This window comes from Corylus avellana, chromosome 2 (genome assembly GCF_965113065.1).
Source record: "Corylus avellana chromosome 2, dhCorAvel1.hap1.2, whole genome shotgun sequence".
Classification (NCBI taxonomy): Eukaryota; Viridiplantae; Streptophyta; class Magnoliopsida; order Fagales; family Betulaceae; genus Corylus; species Corylus avellana.
Window position 1 is genome coordinate 44,673,040 of NC_142491.1, and position 13,462 is coordinate 44,686,501.

The 13,462-nt window shown below is 38.0% G+C and overlaps 2 protein-coding genes across 2 annotated transcripts; one reads left to right on the forward strand and one right to left on the reverse strand.

Moving 5' to 3' along the window:
- The first annotated feature begins 60 nt into the window (after nucleotides 1-60).
- STIPL1 (GC-rich sequence DNA-binding factor-like protein with Tuftelin interacting domain-containing protein) lies at nucleotides 61-5,164 on the forward strand. The gene is made up of 2 exons (XM_059591767.2): nucleotides 61-3,062; nucleotides 4,390-5,164. The coding sequence occupies exon 1, from the start codon at nucleotides 338-340 to the stop codon at nucleotides 2,975-2,977; it is 2,640 nt and encodes an 879-aa protein (XP_059447750.2). The 5' UTR covers nucleotides 61-337; the 3' UTR covers nucleotides 2,978-3,062; nucleotides 4,390-5,164.
- A 1,383-nt stretch (nucleotides 5,165-6,547) lies between these two features.
- Nucleotides 6,548-11,941, reverse strand: SIGA (sigma factor A). The gene is made up of 10 exons (XM_059578202.2): nucleotides 11,717-11,941; nucleotides 10,296-11,145; nucleotides 9,322-9,520; nucleotides 9,110-9,202; nucleotides 8,767-8,895; nucleotides 8,554-8,607; nucleotides 8,385-8,462; nucleotides 8,203-8,265; nucleotides 7,231-7,343; nucleotides 6,548-6,929 (listed from the first exon to the last, which is right to left on the reverse strand). Exons 2-10 carry the CDS (start codon nucleotides 10,985-10,987, stop codon nucleotides 6,821-6,823), a joined length of 1,530 nt encoding a protein of 509 aa, XP_059434185.1. The 5' UTR covers nucleotides 10,988-11,145; nucleotides 11,717-11,941; the 3' UTR covers nucleotides 6,548-6,820.
- Between the last annotated feature and the right edge of the window lie 1,521 nt (nucleotides 11,942-13,462).

Genomic DNA, 13,462 nt, shown 5'->3' on the forward strand with positions numbered 1-13,462 from the left:
TTCCTCTTAAGAAATGTTACGTGTCCTTTTTTTTACATCCCTCCTCCCGTTTGCTGGTCTTTTGTGGTGTAATTTAATTGGGCCAGAACGTTAGCTCTGCGGGTCCAGAAAAATGTCGGCAAAAGACTACGCCCAAGCCCATTCAACCAGATAGTCGGTTCGGTTTGGGCTCCTGCTCGATCCGTCTTCGATACGAGCACGGTCCACAAAGATAAAGAATTTCTGGCAAATGATCTGATCTATCCGAAGACGAGATTTTCCCCACTTGTTCCGTGGCAAAAATTAGGGTTTTGGTTTTTAGCAATTTCGAAACCCTAGCTGTTTTTGGGGGGTCAAGATGGACGATTACCAGGAGATGGAGAGGTTCGGGACGGACAACGACTTTGAGGACGGCCAGTGGATCAACGGCGAGTTCTACTGCCGGAAGCGCAAGGAGAAGCGCACGCAGACCAAGGATGACGTGCTTTACGGTGTCTTCGCCGACTCACCCTCCGACTCCGACGAAGAGTACTCCTCCAAAAAGCGCCGCAAAGATCGCGATATTTACAAGAAGTCGGACCTCACAAAGCCCGTCAGCTTCGTCTCCACCGGCACGGTAATGCCCACCCAGGAAATCGACCAAAACTCCAAGCAAGAGAACAAGAAAGACGACGGTTATGCGAGCGACGAAGGTAACCCCGGGTTAGGGCTCGGATTCGGCTCATCTACTTCCGGGTCAGGTATAGGTTTCAATTCGAACTCTAACGGAGTTCAATTGGAGCGGAATGCAAACGGCAACATCAACGGCGGCGACGAAAACGACGATGGCGAGGAAAAATTTTTGCCGACGGCGTTTGGGAGGAAGATCAAGGAGGGGGCGATGAGGAGGGAGAGGGAAAGAGCGGAGAAGACGAGATTGGATAAGGGGAAGAGAGTGAAAGAGCAAGGGTTTGTGGGTGAGAGCGATGTGGGAGTGTTCGAGCAGCACACTAAGGGGATTGGGATGAAGTTGCTGGAGAAAATGGGGTACAAGGGCGGTGGGCTTGGGAAGAATGCGCAGGGGATCGTGACGCCAATCGAGGCGAAGCTGCGGCCGAAGAATATGGGCATGGGGTTCAACGATTATAAGGAGGTGGAGAAGAAGTTGCCGCCTGCGCTGAAGGAGTTTGAGGAGGTGAAAAAGAAGGGGAGTGAGAGTGTGGGGAGAGTGAAGGAGAGGCAGTGGGCGAGGAAGAAGAAGAAGAAGGACGAGAACGAGGCGGATTATGTGACGGCGGAGGAGTTGCTGGCGAGAAAGGCCGAGCAAGGGCCGAGCGAGGTGGTTCAGAAGGTTTACGATATGAGGGGGCCGCAGGTGAGGGTGCTGACCAATTTGGAGAATTTGAATGCAGAGGAGAAGGCTAGGGAGGACAATGTGCCCATGCCGGAGCTTCAGCACAATGTGAAGCTGGTGGTGGAATTGGGGGAGCTTGAAATAGAGAGGATCGATAGGGACTTGAGGCAAGAGAAGGACGCGATGGAGAGGTTGAGCAAAAAGAAGGAGAAGTTGGTAGTCGAGGCGGAGAGGCAGAAGAAGCAGTTGATTAGTATGGAGGAGATATTGGGTGTGTTGGACCGGTTGGGGGAAGAGAATTCGATGGGAACATTGACGTTGGACTCGCTTGCGGAGCGTTTTGGTGACTTGCGGAGGAGATTTGGTGAGGATTATAAGTTGTGTAACTTGTCCTGCATTGCCTGCTCGTATGCTCTGCCTTTGTTAATTAGAGTGTTTCAGGGATGGGACCCTCTTCAAAATCCCTTTCATGGGTTGGAGGTTGTGTCTTTGTGGAAGACTTTGCTGCAGGGTGAAGACAATATTAGTATCTGGGATACTGATTCTTCGCCTTATACCCAATTGGTTTCGGAAGTTGTGTTACCGGCTGTGAGAATTTCTGGAATCAATACTTGGCAGGCCAGGGACCCGGAACCAATGCTACGGTTTTTGGAATCCTGGGAAAAGTTGTTGCCTCATTCGGTCCTCGAATATATATTGGATAACATTGTGATGCCGAAATTGAATGCTGCTGTGGGCTCTTGGGAGCCGCTACGGGAAACTGTTCCGATCCATGTATGGGTGCATCCGTGGCTACTGTATTTGGGACACAAATTGGAGGGTATGTATCAGATGATCCGTGTCAAGTTGAGTCAGATTCTTGGTGCTTGGCACCCAAGTGACGTGTCTGCTTATACTATATTGTCACCATGGAAGACTGTGTTTGATTCGGCGAGTTGGGAACAGCTTATGCGTAGATTTATAGTTCCAAAGTTGCAGCTTGTCCTGCAAGAGTTCCAAGTAAACCCTGCACAACAGAAGCTTGATGAGTTTTATTGGGTTATGAACTGGGCTGCTGCTGTACCAATTCATCTTATGGTTGATATGATGGAGAGGTTCTTTTTCCCCAAGTGGCTACAGGCTTTGTATCACTGGTTACGTTCAAATCCCAACTTTGACGAGATTACGAAGTGGTATCTGGGTTGGAAGGAACTTTTTCCTATGGAGCTTCTGGCTAATGAAAGCATCCGGTACCAGCTTAACCTTGGTCTTGAGATGATGAACAATGCTGTCGAAGGTTTGGAGGTGGTCCAACCTGGTTTGAAAGAGAATATCAGCTACTTCAGGGTACTTGAGCAAAGGCAATTTGAGGCTCAGCAGAAAGCAGCAGCACAGCAAGCTGCTGCGACCTTCAGTGGCGTGACCCATATGGATGGTATGGGTGGTGCGGTCGACATGAGCTTGAAAGAAGTTATTGAGGCCCATGCCCAACAGCATGGGTTATCATTTATTCCTAAACCTGTCCGGACGCACAATGGTCACCAAGTCTATGGCTTTGGTAATGTAAGCATAATAGTGGACTCTTTAAATCAAAAGGTGTATGCCCAAACGGAGGAAGCATGGTCCCTTGTATCCCTTCAAGATCTGCTGGACAAGCACAATAGTTCTCTTACAAAGAGACGCTGAGTTTCAGAGTGCCCGTGGAGAAGTTTTATGTAGTGAAGTAACTCTGTGCTGAGGTGGAGCAGTGTTGTAGATTCAGAACTCAAAGGTTAGCTTGTCCTAATTCTTCCAGCCTGTGGTCGTTAGGATTTTGCCCCAAGAATCGATATTGCAAATTCAATTTTCCTTGACATTAGCATAGTTTTTCATTTTTATTTTATCCTCTTTTCTGGTTTTGTAAATATGTATTCGCATCATGTTAATGATTATAGGTCCTTTCACTTTAGCTGGTTGGCAACGGAAGCTAGTTTGTTTTATAAGTACATTTTTGAAGTGCATTCATAGTTGTGACCCAAACATCATGTTTGCAGTTTGAATACTTGGACTTCCTTATACATGGTTCTATAATAATTGTATTGTTTACAGATTCATCGGCCACATTTTACTTGTCATTAAAAAAAAAAAATTACTCATGCAGAGTATAGATCAAACGAATTGAAAAAACCCTCACCTTGGGACTTTCATTTACATCTCCATATAGGACACAGCTGAAAAGTGCCTCCTTTGCCCCTAGGAAAGGTTCAAGCCTTTGTAGCGTATTTTCAGCTTTAAATATCTTTAGAAGCTTTACAAGCGAAAATATTCACCGAAGATGTCATTTGAAATCCTTGTTCTCTCCTTTGCCTTCAGAACGTGTAAATTTCTTTTAGAAAAGCAGTTTTAACCTTTAAAAACAAAGAAAGTTTGAGTGAATTAAAATATAAAGAGATACATATATGAAGTCCTTAAAGTTGAAAGCGCTCTTACTTTAACAAAGTTGTAATGTTCACTTCCTACAGATATAGGATAGGGTGCTTTGTTTGATATGGATTATGGACCATGTCAAGTTTTATGTTTTCAGAGATGATTATGTATACTTTAGCAACTAATTTGCCTTTGAATTGGCCAGTATACACTGTATTTCTTGGTCCCTGGAACCATGGATGTACTAATTGTTTCTGTGACTACATCGAAATCTGTACCATGAGGTGTTAATTCAAACTTCTTGCAAAATATGTTAATTCAAACTCCTTATGTACTTGGGAGCGCCGCTTTTTATGATATTTTGGTTACTTAAAAAAAAAAGAAAAAAAAAAGGACATTATGATGTGCAACTTGTGACATAAAACTTAAAAAGTCCAGAAAAAGAAAATTCAACTGAACTTTTGTTGTGCTCCCTTTCTTCCGTGAGGTTTTACAGAATTGAGATTTTGTGTAATGTGAAACAAGTTGAATTGCATTGTTCATTAAAAAAACCATTTGTATTTTGTATTTTGAGCCTGCCAAGTGTTCCATGAAATGCTTGGGTGTAATTTGTGTTTTGGGTGTTGGACTATGGGTACTGGCTTCTTTCATTCACCATTCATGCAGTCCTAATGCAAGGCGTTTGCATGTAGGGGATTATGTGATGGTTCATACTTCAAGGGATGTTAAGGCAGGTGAAGAGATTACTTTTGCCTATTGTGATGAGCTTTCGTCATTCAACAAGTGCAAGGAGATGTCAAAGACGTGGGGCTTTCACTGTAATTGTAAGAGGTGCAATTTTGAGGAAATGTGTGCAAAGCAATACATAAGAGAGATTGAGATAGGTCTTGAAAGATGAATGGATATGAGTGGTGTCATAATCAGAGTGCATCTCCACAAAAGAATCCTGAGGCAGTGGTGGTTTGTGAGCCACAGTGGTCAAAAGCAGTAGATGAGTTTCAAAAGAAGCAATTTCCTAGCATTGTTGCAATGGTACTGATGGGCAAGGCTGTCTGTGGTTTCCATCCATGTGAATTTAGGAAAAGAGGGTCTTTGGTAGTTTGGGTTATGTGTGACTTTTCCTTTCTCTTGAAGGAATATGTTTTCTACTTTTCTTGATGTGCAGTGGGAAGAATTCCAAAGAGGATTTGTTTCTTCAACATGGCACCTTGGAAGGTAGGATTAGAGAGGGAACCACGATTGCTGTCATGATAATTTTGAAAGCATCTGTGGCATGCTGCTGATTTGATCTTCTGTTCCTCCCAAAATAACCACACAATTCACCCCCGCTATATTTTTCAAGGGCACGTTTGGTAATTTATTATTATTATTATTATTTATTTTCAATTCATGCCACACGAAATACCTAATATAACTGAATTCAAGCATGAATTCCTGCACTCATAATGCAAGTTTCACTATGTTCAATTCTTGTGCTCATAATCAATATAGATATGTATTGCCCACAAAGCTTCAAGCATGGTAAATCATGCTATTTGATTATAAAAATAATCCAACCATCCTAAAATAACATGGTACATGAGATTTGTAACACCCCAATTTTACATTGAAAATATGAGTAACTCACATGAAATAAGTGGTTTATACAGATATTCATGTGTTAAGGCCCGCATTGGTTCTTTACTGGATGAGATTGAACTTTATAAGTGATTTTAAAAAAGCTTCAATTGATTAGTCTTTTTAGATTAATAGCAATGTCACAAATACGGTAGTGTTTGTTAAACAACACACTACTCTCACACACTATTCACTTCATTTTTATTTTTTTTTCAAAAAAATCAAAAAAAAAAAAAAAATCTCAATTTTATAATTTTTATGTCACATTATTCACTTTTTATATTACATTATTTACTTTTTACTACTATTTAAATAAAAAAATTACTACAAAACAAAATTTTTTTCACTTTTCAATACAACTTTTTCACTTTTCTATACTAATCATTATTTTCTTTTAAATTTTTTTTTAATTGTGAACAGTGTCTTAAAAAATGCCTTATTGTTTGACAAACAAGGCCTATAACTAGCATTTTTCCTGAGTTGTTATAGATATATTTCCTATGACCCTATAAAATGTTCTTCAATGTTCATAGTCAACTTGAAGAAATCTCACAACATTAGTTCTGGATCCCAACGTCTTTTCCCATAAAGATTTCATGAAAGCTTAACAATCTTAGTTAGCTTTTTTGGCTAGAGGACATCTTCATTGAAAGAATTATATCGACGAGACCTTGACCTTTTGAGTTTCAAATGAAAGCATCTTTCCTTAGCATCATTATTACCATTGTCATCATCTTTGTTCTCATCACTGCTATCTTATGAATCTATTATATTATTGCTTTAATAGTGTACTTTTAAGACTGTTCAAATTTTACAGAAATTCGGCCATCTAAGATAGGGGGCATTACGAAGCCCACTTGCATCGAGCAGCTTGAGATGGAGGACTTACCTACCCAGGACAAGTAGGGTTGTAACCTCTCTCGCTTAGGCTGCACAAAAATTCGGACAGCCTAATAACATGATCCTCGTTGATGATTTTAAATAGACAAGCAGTAACCTAGAAGGAAAGAAAAATCATGCCAATTGTTGATGAAAAAAGAAAATTTTTCTTGAACAATTGAAAATTGGAAAGTAAACCATTTGGTCAAGTCATAATGTCTTAATCCGGTGTAGCTCTACTTTTTTAGCATCTTGTTAAGCATTTCAAGGGTTAACAAAGCAGAAGTGTTTTAAAAATAGAGTAATTGTACAAAGAAAAAACAGAAAATAAACAGACTTGTAGATCTCAAGGTGTTGAGGGAAACTTCTTGGTTCTTTATGATAACTACAGAAAATGAGATCTGTTTCTCATAAAAGATTTTGTCAACCCAAATGAAAATTTTCCGCCCCGACTTACAAGCTCTCAAATGGTGTTTTTCTAACTCTTGTTACTGAAAGTTAGGGTCATAAACCCTGACATAATCTTCTATAACTATTTCTGAGTAGGAAAAGAAATTGAAGATGCAGTCTACTTTTCTGTATATATATACAGTCATCATAATGGCATCTTTGATGAAATGCAGCAAATTAATGTTTCACTAGCATAGCTTCCATCTTCCTCTTCCTCGCAGCATGTTTTAGTTTTTCTAGTGCAACAAGTCCGACTTGCCTAACTCTTTCTCTGGACAAACCTATGCTGAAAGAGTAAACACAAATAATAGTCAAAACAACTGGATATAAAATTAATTAATGCAGTTCTGCAGCACGAAGGATATCAGAAGCAAAAAAAAATCACTCAGAACACCAAGCACATGATCCAAACTTTAAAGTCAACTGCACTAATTAGACACCCTAAAACACATTTTCAATTGAAATACAATCATGACCATAAGCAGAAACAGTAATTTTTCAAACAAATATGTTTGATTTGATTTTGAAAATCCTATAGTTGCTTAGAAATCATTAGACTTGGTGACCAAAGACTAGTTTGCACTTACCGTTTACTAATATCCTCCCATGTAAGGCATTCATCATCCAGACCATGGTAAAGACGAATAATCTCTCTCTCCCGTTCACCAAGTGTCATATTGATGAGCTTGTTTACTTCATCCTGCAAATGTATTACAGGCAATATTATTATTTTCTTCAATAGCCTAGATCATGAATATGGCAGCGAGAGTTGTCAGACAATCCATTATTCAGGAAACAAGCAAGCTAACGGCACACACACACATACACAGACAGGATGTCATGCACTTGCAAATTTTCTCATCTGTAAATTCCATGATAGTAGATGTAGCACATAATTAGTTGCGAATCAGTTCCATAGTTATCATTTGCCTACTCTATTTAAAGAGGTCTTCATTGCCATAGGTCGATCTTACAATAAATATTGGATATTGTGACACAAGTAACACAAGTTCTGTAAAGTTAGGGCAAAGTTTTAATTTCGGATTAATACATCTTCTCTGGACCTCTCTAACATCAAAACTAATTTGTGTTGTTGAAAAACTCTATGCACTGTAAAGGCTCACAGAATTTTCAATCATTAAGTGATAACATTATTGAATTGTTAATGAAGTTTAGGCCAATGCAATCATTCAGGGAATTGTTGATGTTAAAACTAATAACTGGAGTAGTCTTGAGAACTACAGCAATAATGCATGAAGTGTTTCTTGAAATGCTATAAGAAGCTGTTGAGTATACTTTAGGATAAGAGCCTTCGTAAAGGCATGAGGAATGTGACTCATGGTGTCAATACCTTGATCCCTTGGGTGACTCAAGCTCCAAGATTGAGCCATATGGTTTAAGGTGAGTCCCAAAGAATAAAATCGTAAGGAATTTGAACCTCTTTTGGAGCTTAGAGTAATTAATATCTACTAATTCATTTGATTTGCAAAATCTTCAGGGGAATCATGAAAAGGTGTTTGAGTTGCTGCCTGCTAAAAAATAATTCACTTTTCTAATACCTTCAATGCCCACGCGTCTACTCCATGCCATGGGTTATTCTCGACGCGATTATCTGCAATGTACTGAAATAGTAATGAAGAAAAAAAGGCCAATCAATAACATTGGAAAGCAAAGTAAAATATTGAGGAAATTTTTTTTCACAAATGGGTTTGCAGAAATAAGTTGCAACAAGCACACTTACACTATGATGAGTTTCTCCTGGAAGACCGTTCAAAGAGGGAAATGCATCCCTATCAAGAGAGATCACCTTACTGATTGCCTACATAGAAGGACACTGTACAATAAGCATGGTTGTACAATTTAACCAATAATAATGTACTAGACAAGATACAATTTCAAAGATTTAGTACCTCCGTAGCATTCCTAACTTTCTTTTGTGACATGTTCAGGCATTCTGCAATCCTCTGAAAAAAAAAAGGTGGAAACAAACAGATAATTGACAGCATGATGAAAGCAACAAAACTGTAGATTCACATTTTTGTTAGGTGGGATTAGGAATGTAGTATGCAAAAGATAAAATGTAGCAAATGTAATTGCTTATCTGATAACAATAATCAACTTACATCAATTGATGGAGTTATTCCTTTCTCTTCCAGTCTAATTTTGGCATTCCGGATTAAACCTAACCTCTCATGCAAATGATTAGGCAACCTCAAGGTTCTGGAATTGTCAACCAATGCTCGAGAAACACCCTGGGAAGAAACCAGTATTAGCTTTCCAATAACTAATTAAGGTACTTATTTTACACATGATAAAATCAAACCAAAGTAAACATGGTTCAATTGTAATGGTATGCATGTTGAACACACGAGTGATCAAAATGGGTTTTAGCTTATTCCTGACTACAATGTTTGATATTTTCCCCTACTTATAATTTACAATTTTAACAGAAAAATTAAGCCTTACCTGACGTATCCACCAATAAACATAAGTTGAAATTTTGCACCCTTTTGCAGAATCAAATTTCTCAATTCCACGCAGTAGTCCAATTAAACCACCCTACAAAGAAAAATAGCAATCTTTTCATATAACAGGAATCCACATTGCATATGCAGTAGTTTAGTTTGTGGATACAGTAATATCTAATATTAAAAGTCATGCAAGAATAATAAAATCACCTGAACAAGGTCGGCCATATCAGCACCCATGGTTTCATATCTTTGAGCAATAGACAAGACCAAACGAACATTACTCATTGCCAGCCTCTCTCTTGCTAAAGAACACTCGATCAATTTTGAGTGTAATTCAGCACGAGGAATCCTCAATGAAGTTGCAAGTTGGTCGTCGGACGGCTCACATCCTAACCTCTCCTTCAGTCTAGATGACCCATGAAAAAAAAAAATAGAAAGATGAATAGTAAGTGATTTTGTCCTGCTGGAAGCCATTCATGAAACAAGATCATTTGCAGGAAGGGATCTACTCTTATAACCTTCTATTTATAATTACAAATTCCATAACTTGATAATGTTAAGGGGCCTCCATGAAACATGTTCACAACTGTTATGAAATTTATTGGCATAATGTTAAATGAATAGAATAAGAATGTTAAAGTACTGATTAAATTAACTATTTCCAATCAGTTTAAGCTTTTGAAATAACTGGTAATTTAACATGGTGTCAAATCCAGAGGTCATGAATTTGAACTCTAGCTCCACAATTCACCCCCCATTTCATTGAAATATTGTACGTGTGAGGCCTCACTTTAAAGACTCCTTCGATATGAAAGGAGAATACAAAGGGAATAACTCAAGTACACAATATCCCTATGCAAACGATATGAACAACGGAATTCATCAAATACAATGCTGTCATCAATAGTTTATATTGTACTAATGCGAAAGCAAAACATATCCCTAGGGTCAAACCATCATTTAAATGGCTAAACTTTTCAAGTCATGAATCAATAAGGAGAATACAGATCCTCTTGTCATTCATTTAAATATAGACAAGAAAATCAACCATTTCATTATGCCTGCACTGGTTGCTCTATTATTCATTATGGAAGAACTAGGGATAAAAGTTTAACTGGGGATGCATAAAAACAGTTCACCAAATAAGAATGATTCATCAGATTGGAAAAAGTTGTAGTCACCTCAATTTTTGCTCCTCTAAGGAAAGACCTGTTCTAATTTTATTTGACAGGCATACAACATCTGCATGAGTGAGCAACTCTTCGCTTACTACACCCTTGACATAACCCTTTGAACGATTCTGCAGCAGCTCTGGACTGATCATTGATCTCAGCTGCTTACTGGTACAAGGTTGCATCATATAACCATTTTTGTTCAGAATTTTCTTCCTAGTACTCATTCTTCTTTGCCGAGCAGATACCCCAGAACAAGTGACAGGTATCTTCCTGTGAATTTTTCCTCTTGGTGAGTCAGTTAGTACTGTCCGCTCAAAAGAAAGACTCCATTGCTTTTCCAGCATAGACTTTTGCAGCAAAAGAAGTGCCTCCACCGAATAATCAAGATCAGAACTTTCTTCTTCAAGATCGTTGGGTCTCTGCAACCATGGCTCTGCAGTTGAAGGAGAAGAGGTAATATCCACATGTTCTTTGACAGCCTTGATAGACTGTGTTTGCCGATTTGATGAAGGAAAACTGGGGCTAAAATTAGATGACTTTTTTGCACTTATCACTTTCTTAGTTGAAGTGATTTGATAGTGCAATAGTGCGTAATCATTGGCATATGAGAGCTTTTCTGTGAGATCAGAGTAATTGCAGGAGGAACTCAAGAGTCTCTTCCCTGCACTAAGCCCAACAACTGCAGCTGTGGCCATCATATGGCTTCTTTTGATGTATGTACAATTACCATCACACGTCTCTAATTCGTCAAAACAATTGAATGTAATCTATTTCTTCTATTGTACTCACTTCAACAGCCCCAGTAAATTGCTTATATTGCTCTCCAAGATGTATCCCTTATAACTTTGCTACTCTTCTGGTAAAAGCCAAAAGAAAACAAAAACAAAAATTAATTAGGAAGGTTTCTCAAAGAACTTTTCTGTCAAATTGGCAACCCTTTTCTTAAAATCATCAATTGGGAAACTGTAATACAAGTCATAAATGAAATAAATCTCATGACTTGCAGAATTGCAGGTTTCCAAACATATGCAAAGCATAAATTCATTTCTTAACTGAAACCAATATTAAATTGTTAGATTCAATGAATGATTTCGATTGGTTTTTAAGAATGAAGGGTTGTTCTACCTGCAACAAATACATGGAAATTCTGTGCTATGATTTTATACTCTCTCTATCTGGAATTCTCTCTCTTTTACCACTCAACTTGTTCATGAATACAGGGAAGAAGATCCCATGAGTCATTAAAGAAGGAAAACAAAACATGAATTAAGACACTAACGATCTCAGCATTTTAGGATTGTCACTTTAAAAGCAGAACAGCAAAGTGGTTCAAACTTGATTAAGCTTACATTCATATAAAAATGAGTTAGAACAAAAAAATATATATATACAAAAGAAAGCTTATGGGGGCTTCAAGAATGGCATACCTGAATCCACAGTAGAAAGGAGGAAGATGGGAACATCCAGTTACTTGAGAAGAAGAAGAAGAAGAAGAAGAATGAAGAGACGGTGAACCCAAAGCTAATGGTAATAGTAGGAAGACAGCTAGTTGAGCTACAACTGACTGTCTTTATTTTATTTGCATGACTGAAACATATGATGTTTTCTTTCTGTTATTTTGTTTTTCGATCATATATTATCTTTTACAAAGTTCTATTTTTTTATTTTTTTAATATGAAAAATGAGAGAACTATAATGGGAAAAAAAGGGTGGGGTTGTAGAAGCCAGAAGCCAGAAGGCCGTTAGAGATATGGAAGGGAGAGATGCTATTGGGTGGAAGAGATATTGGGTCCAGGTTCGAGTGGTGCAGAATGTGCCATTTTACATATTGTTTGCCCTTTCTCTCTTTCTCTCCTAATCCTTTTCCTTTTAGGTGATATTTTCAAGATAGATGGGTCACTTTCGCCTTTTCAAGTCTCTCAAGCATTCATTCTTATGCAATATTTATATCTTGTTTGGTATTTGGTGAGCCACACAACACCAAAACAACATCGACTTCTGCATCAATCTCAGCAATAATCTTTCATGTGTGGACCCCAACCCTCCATCATAAGATCGTCACCGCTAAAACTAACTCCTCTATCTCACGCACGCACTCCAATGCATTTAAATTGTTGATTAAATTCGAGTGGAAAATGAGAGAAGAGTGCGAGCGAGTAGGTGAGTCCCAGCCCACCCTCCCCGTCTACTTGGGTGTCCTAGAACCCACACCCCATTTCTTATTTCTTATCCGAATTTTAAAGAGTTCGGGGGCCGAGAATTTCATAAAATCTAAATCCAAGTCTCTAAACAGTAAACATGCACATTCACACACATTTAACTTTGTTCTAAAATATATGATTGATTCGAATATGATGGGAAGAATAAAATAAAAGAAAAGGGACGATGGGTTCTTTTAATAAAAAGCATTTGCTAAGAGGAAATTTTAGTATAAAAACAAGTTGTTACTTGTTAAGCATGCTGAGAGGACTAGTCTCTAAAGAAAAGGGCTGTGTTGAAAGCCTTCCCAAGAAATCTTTTCCCTAGCCCCAACCCCAAAAATATAAAATAAAATAAATACACATTAACATACAGAGCCTACAACAACTCAATTGTCTTGTAGATGTATTTTAGTGAAATCAGTAATCAATCATTGCGTTGTATTTGGACTTGACATTATCGTATAGGACAAAAAAACCAAAACTATTTTTTTTTTTTTTTAATTTTCTCAGGCCAGTTTTCAATTTTTAATCATTCAAACTAAATAAAAATCATCAGGATCATCTTATATTCAAAGGATTTAAAATCTTGTTTAATTTACAAGCTTGGCAAAAAGCAAATTTAGCCACTGGCTCAGAAAATCTGGTTTACGTAACCTGTTTGGCTTGTCAACCAAATATAATAAATTTTACAAATAATTAAAGTTAATAAAAAAAAAATAAAAAAATAAAAAGGATCTGTTTACAGTAGCACCATCTTTAAAACAAGGAGATACTAGACGACCTATTGGCTACACCTAGATCAACTTAAACCTTGTTGCAATTCTTTTCAGCAGCTGCAATGTAAATACTTCCATAATCAGGTTAGATTCCTTCAAACAAATACAAAGCAATCACAAAATTAGTCTAATATTTTAACTAAAAAGCCAGGAACTTAGGAATCGGATGCAGAAATCAAGGCGCTTGAAGGGGCGG